Source organism: Dermacentor silvarum, chromosome 5 (assembly GCF_013339745.2).
Source record: "Dermacentor silvarum isolate Dsil-2018 chromosome 5, BIME_Dsil_1.4, whole genome shotgun sequence".
Lineage (NCBI taxonomy): Eukaryota > Metazoa > Arthropoda > Arachnida > Ixodida > Ixodidae > Dermacentor > Dermacentor silvarum.
Genome location: NC_051158.1, coordinates 38,342,392 through 38,351,048, shown reverse-complemented (window position 1 = coordinate 38,351,048; position 8,657 = coordinate 38,342,392). Strand labels below are relative to the sequence as shown.

General features: G+C 47.1%; 1 protein-coding gene across 1 annotated transcript in view; it reads right to left on the bottom strand.

The window, feature by feature from the left end:
- Positions 1 to 179: 179 nt before the first annotated feature.
- Positions 180 to 8,657, bottom strand: part of LOC119453290 (unconventional myosin-XV-like) — a 130,951-nt gene continuing 122,473 nt past the window's right edge. The window contains 8 exon segments of the mRNA XM_037715322.2: positions 180 to 1,710; positions 2,306 to 2,440; positions 3,416 to 3,499; positions 3,640 to 3,689; positions 4,917 to 5,056; positions 5,757 to 5,821; positions 7,536 to 7,694; positions 7,696 to 7,769. Of these exon segments, the coding sequence (XP_037571250.1) occupies positions 1,597 to 1,710; positions 2,306 to 2,440; positions 3,416 to 3,499; positions 3,640 to 3,689; positions 4,917 to 5,056; positions 5,757 to 5,821; positions 7,536 to 7,694; positions 7,696 to 7,769 (821 nt within the window). The 3' untranslated portion in view covers positions 180 to 1,596.

Below are 8,657 nucleotides of genomic sequence, written 5' to 3'. Positions count from 1 at the left end.
CAGGCACAATTCTTGTCCTTGCGCACGATTATTTGAAGGGGCGGACAATACTAGCACGAGAAATCAGGGTCGTGGCCCGAGGTTGACGGTGCTAGCAGGAAGGGCACAGCAAACACAGCACCTACATTTGTACCTGCTGTCATGGTATCAGAAAAATTCAGAGACAAACCACACCTGGATTTTCAAGACTCGCGGTGTTCTTTTTATTGCGTACTATATATAGCACACAGCTTGAAAGCAGCCTTTCTGCTATTACACGTTCCACAACACCCACAGGCGGCTAGTTGTCAATCTTGTTACGTCACGGGGGAAAAAAACATGAGGCACGTGAACGCTGTTAAAGAATCTGTTAAAAGTCTAAGGCACTAAAGATGGCAGCAATGCCTATCCTCACCCATCTCCAGAATTTCTCAGAAAGGCTGCTTCCGCAAGCGGGTAAGGGGGAGGGGGCAAATAGATATATGTATATACACACGCGTACGTATAAACACACACACATAGATGGTAGTCAATATTTATCCTAAAATAAAAGAAATGAAGAGAGCGAAGGCTTAATGAATAACATCCTTAGTTCGGCGCGAAAAAGTTCTGTTCCCTCAAACGCCAGAGAAAGTTTTGGCAGCTGTTGGCGAAATGGGAAGCACCTTCGGCGTCGTCACTGTCTTCTATTTTTTTTAATAACTCGTAGAAACCACGAAGAACTATGTTACGCGAAGGAAGATGACGTAAGGTTTTATGTGTCTAACCCAGGACACGAAGGACAATGGAAAGTTAGGAGACACCGAGCTGGAATCCGTAGTGCGATACGGCGTCCATTTCTCTCGGTACAAGGAGACCCGAAACGACCAACGGAGCATGCGTAAAAGGAGATTCGCGCATGCGCAGTCGGTGCAAGTCCGCATCATGTGAACGGGTTTCCTTTGTCCTGCTTTAGTATACCGTTCTTGTGCCAAGCGCTCTCACACATACTAACACCCGTTACACTAAAAGGAGAAAAAAAATGGCCCATTTGGCAACAGATCGTGCGTCCGAAAAAGCGGTTCAAAACGAGACACGAAAGGTAGCGGAATGTAATAAAAATATCTCCCATTGGTGAGTTGTACGTCTAAATGGTATACCGTCAGCGTAGAAATATACATAAGGCACTCTTTTCTCTTTCTTCCTTCAATACGAGCTCGGACGATAAGGCGTGATTCTAATGATCACTTTGTCAGGTAGGCGCCTAAGTTTCGAAAACGCAACACAGATAAGCAGCGCGCGATCGATAAGTAGAAAAAAATGGCCGTTGTACGCGGTCACGTGTTTTCGGCGGAAACCTTCATCCGGGCACTACGGAACGTACTGCTTCCAACGTACCAACTCCGGGTTGAAGAAGAACGTTCAAGACACACACACACATTCGAAACGTCGTTGGACGGCAACAAAACTAAGAGGAATTCGTCTCTACAGAAGACGCTGTAGCGTCGGTTGCGGGAGCTGCGGAGTTACGACCGTAACAGGATGAGATTCGTGATCGAAGTCGGTAACAAGGCGCATTGAAGTCGATGTATAAGTTTTCTCGTCTATCGTGACTCAAGATGCTTCGTGGTATGCTCTTCACTTGAGGTTCCTGGACAGGGTGACGTCCTGAGGGGCGCCGCCATGTTGGTTGCCCTGGTGACTCTGCTGGATGTTGATGTACTGCCGCACCAGCCGGGATATCTCGTGAGCCTAGAAGCAATTCGCAAAATGAAACAAAAATACACATATACCTCAGGATATCTGTTCAAAGCTTAGCAAACATGCACATCAAGTGCAGCGCATAAAATTGTTGGAGCAACTTTCCTGAATCCCAAGAATCTTGAAGAAAATATCCATTTTGCACTCACGATGAACATCCCGGTGCTGGTTGTGTTGTTCTGCTCTATACGCAGAATTTCAAACCGACTCGATGCCTTTATTACTGTGCATGTGCTAAACGTTTGGAATTCCCTTAGTTTTATGATACAAGGCGTCGCCGAGAGCTATGCCCAAATTGTTGTATGTAGATTTGATCATCAGTATTTGAACGAGGTGTACTCTGTTCCTGCAATGATTCTTCTCAATACGTCTTGCCTTCTTACTGCAGCAACATTCTTGAGTCGCCCTTCGCCGTATGACTACAGTGGGCATAAAAGGTAAGCACCTTTTAGTTGTTTTTTTCTTTTAGGTTAGACATGACGCACAAGAGGCTTCAAACAAGATGGCAAGAGACAGTGCAAACACTAATGCATAACTTGCCATTGTGCGTACAATTCGCTTATACTGGCATTGAAGGCCAACGTACCTGATCTGTTTGAATGCGCGTGATCTTCTGCACCATGAGGTTTCCGCACTTCATGTCCAAGAAGAGGGTGCCGTCCTCGGCACGAACCTTGCGGGTCGATATCACCTCCGAGAACGGGTACATCCACACAGACTCCTGCGCCAGCGACGCGATAAGACACGCGCGGTAAGCGTTAGAATAATCTAGTGCTTTGTCTCCTCTTATCGTGGATCATCTCTTCAAATTATGGGGCTTCACGTGCCAAAACCACGATCTGATTATGAGGCACGCCGTAGTGGGGGGACTCCGGAATGATTTGGACCACCTGGGTTTCTTTAACGTGCACCTAAGTCTATGTACACGGGTGTTTTCTGCATTTCGCTCGCGTCGAAATGCAGCCGCCGTGGCCGGGTTTGATACCGCGACCTAGTGCTTAGCAGCCTAACACCACAGCCACTAAGCAACCATGGCGGGTATCGTGCATTATCTCACTGAGCGCACCGTTTTCAATCTAAGCAGATGCTTTACAAACAAATATCGCGGAAAGAAAGTCAGAAGGTCGACTAAGATCCGCGATTCGATCATTGTACCAGTAAGTTTCAAGCGCTGATGTTGCCCTTAAGAACCCGTTCGAGGACTCCACGCGCTTATCAGCAAACGCGAGGCGTCTTGAAGTTACCGCTTGCCTATCACGTGGTGAGAGCCATTTCTCGGCGAGCCTTCCCTTAACCTTTTCATGATTAGGCTACGGAGATGTCATGTGACGCTCCAGTCTAGCTCAATTTTCCTGCCTCAACGCTTAAACAGAACGGATGACAACGAACGTTGAAAGGGGACCCCCTTTCATATGGTCTGTTTATTACCCTTTCATATGGGCTGTTTAGACTGCCTTCCACGAACGAGCACCGGATAGAACTGACGAGAACACATTGTGTGAGAGTAATAAATTGACGGGTGGCTCAAATAGTGTCTATATGCAGAAGACGACGAGCTTAGGCGACGAAGGTGAGCTTTTTGATGCATCATGCGCAACCACATTGGAAGTGAGAAAATACGAAGATTCGAGCTACAATCCTCGAAGCGCTTTACTGATTGCAGATTCGGCTGAAACGGATCAACGGCAGAACTTACATGCGTGACGACGTCGAGGAAGTGGATGCCTTCCCTGTTCAGGGCCAGTATGTGCTCGGCAGTCACGTTTTCGTTTCGGATCCACTGCGATAGAAAGAAGGAAGAAAAATACACACACACAAGCGACCCGTGTTTTTAATCAATATAAGGAGATCTCAGAGACGCCATGGCAGAGATCAGTAGACGATTACTATCGGCAATAACCCGATGCGACCATCACCTACCTTGACGGCGAAGAAGCAGGATCCGAACAGCGGCCATCTTTGTAGAATGTCTGCGCAGAGAAGCAGATGAAGGGAGCGTTAATATAAACCACTTTACTAAGGCAATGCCAGGCCGAATTCAAAGGCAAATTCTGAAGGCCGTTATCACGAGTTGTAGCAATATCATCACCGTGAGTACTTAAGCTCAAAGACAGATATAAACGTGGTGCCTACTTGTTACAACCATAGGATAAGGGCCCAACTACATGACTACGCTTCTTCAAGCGCTTCATGTAGTCGGACCCTGCCCCCTGTGTCACATTTGAAGCACTCGAAAATAATCCCAACCAACTAGCCCTGCTCGCCGTCCCTCTAACGTTATCTCCAGTAGAATGCGCAAAGAAAACAAATGTAAAAGGTAATTCGTATGGCAGAAAACACCACCTTCTAAAAATTTCCCACGGTCCCTCACGCAGTTTCGCCGAATTGAGATTTTCATGAGGACTCCAGCATCAGCTAATAAGCTGTATTTGAAAATTGGTGCCCCCTCATCTGACGCAGTTCTTGATTCATGCCAAACTGAGAAGTTTCGCAGTAATCTCGGAACAGGTTCTGTGTAACAGCACAAAACTATACAGAACAGACAGACAAGGACAGACGTAAAGCTTTGCGATGATACACAGAATTGATTCAGTGGATGTATGCTAGCTCTCAGCATGCATGCATCAGGAAACGTACAACCACGTCGTACTGACGGCGAAGACTCAAACACTGCCAAAAGTGTGAGTTAAGAATAGCTATATGTTCGGCGAGCGTGCACCCAGAAAGGCAGGCAATGCTCAAATGACGATGATATCGGCCCGCACAATTGTCGATCGTTGAATCTAATCTCACATGTCCAGTGCATCCACCATTTATATATGCCTCGTCGAACAATCTGCAGTAATCGTTGGTGCTCGCGCAAATTCCACAATGTTCAACACTATTCGCGGCGCACGCGCTATATGATCAGACACTCCTCTATCACCACAGAAGTGGCGACCACTCGATAATCGTCATCTATACCGGATGGTTGAAGCAGAGCACTGACCATGACAAGGCGGAGAGACAATACACGACACTCACTGCTTTCCCGCTTGTTGCTCGCTGCTCGAAAATTGATAATGGTGATAATCGACACGTGGCAATATGAATTAGGACCGCAATAACCACACCAATCAAGTCGCTTTTCTAATAATGGCTTGAATCTTTTTCCTGCTTCGTGCAAACGACGTCGGCTTGTCAAAGTCCCGACTGACCTAGACACTGCGCCTTGGCCTCCGTATTGGTCAGAGCCATCATGTCGGCCCAGTTTCGCTGGACGAGGTCCACCCAGTGCGGCGGCTTGACGTCCTTGCTCGCCAGCACAGGCTTGGGCAGCAGGTACTTCACTTCGTCCCTGCAAGTCGTGGGGAACAAAATCAGGCAGGTTTCAAAGCGATAGCTCTCCTTAGCGACTTCCCCCGCGTTTTCGCGGTCCGCGGGCGGTTATCTGACGCAGTAGAGGGCCCATGAGCAGAGGAAGAGGAGGAAAGCTGTAGGCGCATGATTGGTTGGCGCAAGCGATGATCTCTCAGGCATAAGCATAAGACATAAGCAGTCCTACATTTCTTAAACACAGAAGGCAATAAGACTCCGCGCACATGCGTAATTGCTACAAATTGATTCATTTATAACGCAATATTTCGCTGAAAGTGATCAGTTTTTTTTGCAAACTGATCACTTCAGCGAATATTGCGTTATAAATGAATCAATTTGTAGTAATTACGCATGTGCGCGGAGTCTTATTACCTTCTGCGTTTAAGGAAAGTAGGACTGACTCAAAATTTACGCTAATATAGGCAGGTACTTCAACTGAAGTAGATATTATAGTCAGAAGAACGTCTGAAGGCACAGGCACGAATATGAGACAAATCCATGTAGTAACCATCAATCCCATGTTTGCTGAAATTTGGCGCAATGCCATATCCTCCAGTAACTTTAGTGCTACATGACCTAGAGTAAAGCAGTGCACTAGTACTAATACATTACTTAATTTTAGTAGGGAACGCTATCGTTGCTGTCAAAGCAAAAGAACAGAGAAGGAATATCGCGCTCACTTGGAGGGCACGTGCTGCATATCGGCCGCTCTGTGAAGCAAGGCAGCTATCCTCGCGATGTCCCCCTGCAAAGTCAAGCAAGCACACAAGTATTAATCAACTGGCATCGACGAGTGTATACTTATAAGAATGAAGGGCACAGGGGGTAAGATATATACACCCCGGATTCCGGCACCAATGGTTCGACGAGTGTTTTAGCGGACAGCGCAAAAGGCGGAGAAGGGTTTCGACAAGACGAAGATACTTTCGCAGGCAACGCTATAGACGGAAGCTACGAAAGTAGTGCGGTTCATTGATGTCTCACTCCGCGCGTTTCGCGATGCAGTTGTTTTGGAACTGCGACGCTTTCTACGAAATAAGTACTTCATACATCAGAACTACAACGTCTGCACGTGAGACCACGTCGAGCGCCACACGTATTTGTGCACATTTGCGCTTCCAGTATGCGACGCACTATGTTTTGGCCGCGAGAGCATGCGGTGCACTGCGGCCGCTGGTCGCCGAAACGTGTCACTTTGCCCGATTGATAGGTCTAGATATGCGATGCCTTCCATGCAATAATTACGTTATATTAGCACGACGAAATGTTACATCGTATTACACGATGCGTACACATGCCTGTATCGTTCTCTCATATGTGACGCGCTATTTTTTTTGTTAACGAATGTTGGCAGTGAGAAGTCGCTCTATGCTGCGTAGCGTACGTTATAGCGCAGTATAACGCTGTCTACACAAAAAGGATCATACACAACGCCTGTCTGGATTCCCTGCGAAGTGACAAGATCCGTTGTTCGCCTTTTCGTTTGTTTCACCGATTGGGATCGATTTCGAATAGGCCAAATCGGTTACTCCGATAAGTTTCGATAAGAGAATTTGTCTTCGCCAAGGACAGCCTAGGACAAAGACTCGACAAGGATAAGTCATCCTATCGAAGCGCTGGGAACAGGACCAAGGCAGAACCGCTTTGTCAGATCCATAGCCACGTCAGATCGGATATTCCAGGCGAATCAGAGGTAACGTAACAAATATAATTCAAATTAAACTAAATTCTCGGGTTTGACGAGCCAAGCTCGCAATATGATTACGAGGCACGCCGTACAGAGGGACTCCGGATCAATTTTCACCACCAGGGGTACTTTAACGTGCGCCTAAATCTATAGATACACGAGCGATTTTGCATTTCGCCTCCATCGAAATGGGCCGCCGCGGCCGGGGTCGGACTCGCGACCTCTAGCTCAGCAGCGCCGCGCCAAAGACGATAATCTACCACGGCGGGTCAAGTATAAATTTAAACATGACAGGTACGCACGAAGATGGAAGTTTTAATGATTAACACTGGTTGAACAAAGAGGTCGCTGCACCCAACGTTTCGAGAAGACACGTTCATTTGTCGAAACGTTCGCTTCAGCGACATCCCCTGCTCGATCAATGCTGGTCATATAAATTCAGTAATACGAAAGTATACAAAGACTCTCGGGGACGAACTTCTAAATTTCGACCATCAGGTAATTTCTTCACAAAAGAATGATCGAAAATACGAAATTCTTACTTATTGATGTTTTTAGAGCAGAATCTACAAAAAGGCACACAGAGACACGAACGGAAGAGGCGCTCACTTCCAACTTCTCAGCGAGAAAACAATTTCCCAAACAAATTCTAAAAAAAAGCACATAAAATTGACGGCTCGAGAACAACAACAAAAGCGATATCATTTCGCGACTGTCTTCTGCCTGGTTGATGCGAAAACGATTCTTCAAAGGGCCCGCTCTGTCCACTCACCAGCATCGGGTCCGGCAGGCGGCGCCCCTGCGGCTGGACCAATAGCAGCCCTTCGAGGTAGTCGGGCGCCACCTGGTTGAAGATGAGCTCGACGTAGAGCGGGTTGTCCAGCCGGAGCGGGAAGAACCACACCGAGCGACAGAAGATGAGGTAGAACACAGTGACCGTTCTTGATCAGCTCCGTCGTCACGTCCAGGATGTACTCCTCGCGGCTCAGCGGCATCGTCAGAGGATCTGCGCGCGCCACGATGCAGGCCACCTTTCGTAAGCCAATGTGTCTCACACACCGCAATAGCCAAGCCCGGCGACAGCCACTGAGCCAAGCCAAGCCAACAGAAATTACTGCTCATGTGCGAACTGTCAGGAAAAGAGCACATCGCTGAGCAGACTTCCGCCTTCCTAATTTATTCTTATCCCTGTCTACCAGCACTGTGCCAGCGCTAAGATTTTCCAACCACACTGAAGAACAAGTAGAAAAAACATCTGTTCCTTTTTTTGTTATTTCTGCCATCTGTGGTCCTTTAACGTGCACCTAAAACAAACTAAACGAGCATTAATTAGTGCGATAACAATTATATGGACACTGCCTACAGGTGAACTTTCGCCGTCGTTGTCGGCGTTGCCGTGAGTGCTATGAAAGGGGCTAGTTGGTGGCTCTTCATACATGCTTATGCACTAGTACGTTACTAAAATCACAGGCACGAAACAAGGCAAGAATGACCCAGTTGTTAGAAAATTGCGCATGAACCATGTGTTAGTGTTCCGTGTCTGTGCTTTTAGTAACGTGCTAATATATAGCGCATGAACGAACTATGAAGTAGCCATGAGGCTCCACTTACATTTAGGCATAAGTATGCTATGCGTTTATGCATGACGCATGTGCAAGGTCGCTCAAACCAGGCCTTACGTTCTTGACTGAACTGAATATGCCTCAGAATATTTAGAATGGCAGCCCGCCAACAAATGTCATGTCACATAACACTCACAGCGCATGGTTTTCATCCTAAATCTTCTCAGCCTATCAAATAATAAGTGCTAAACAATATCACTGCACATACCTGAAAGTACTGTAACATTACTGGCGCGGTTCTTTACAGGCGGCGTATAGTGGCATCTTTGCGA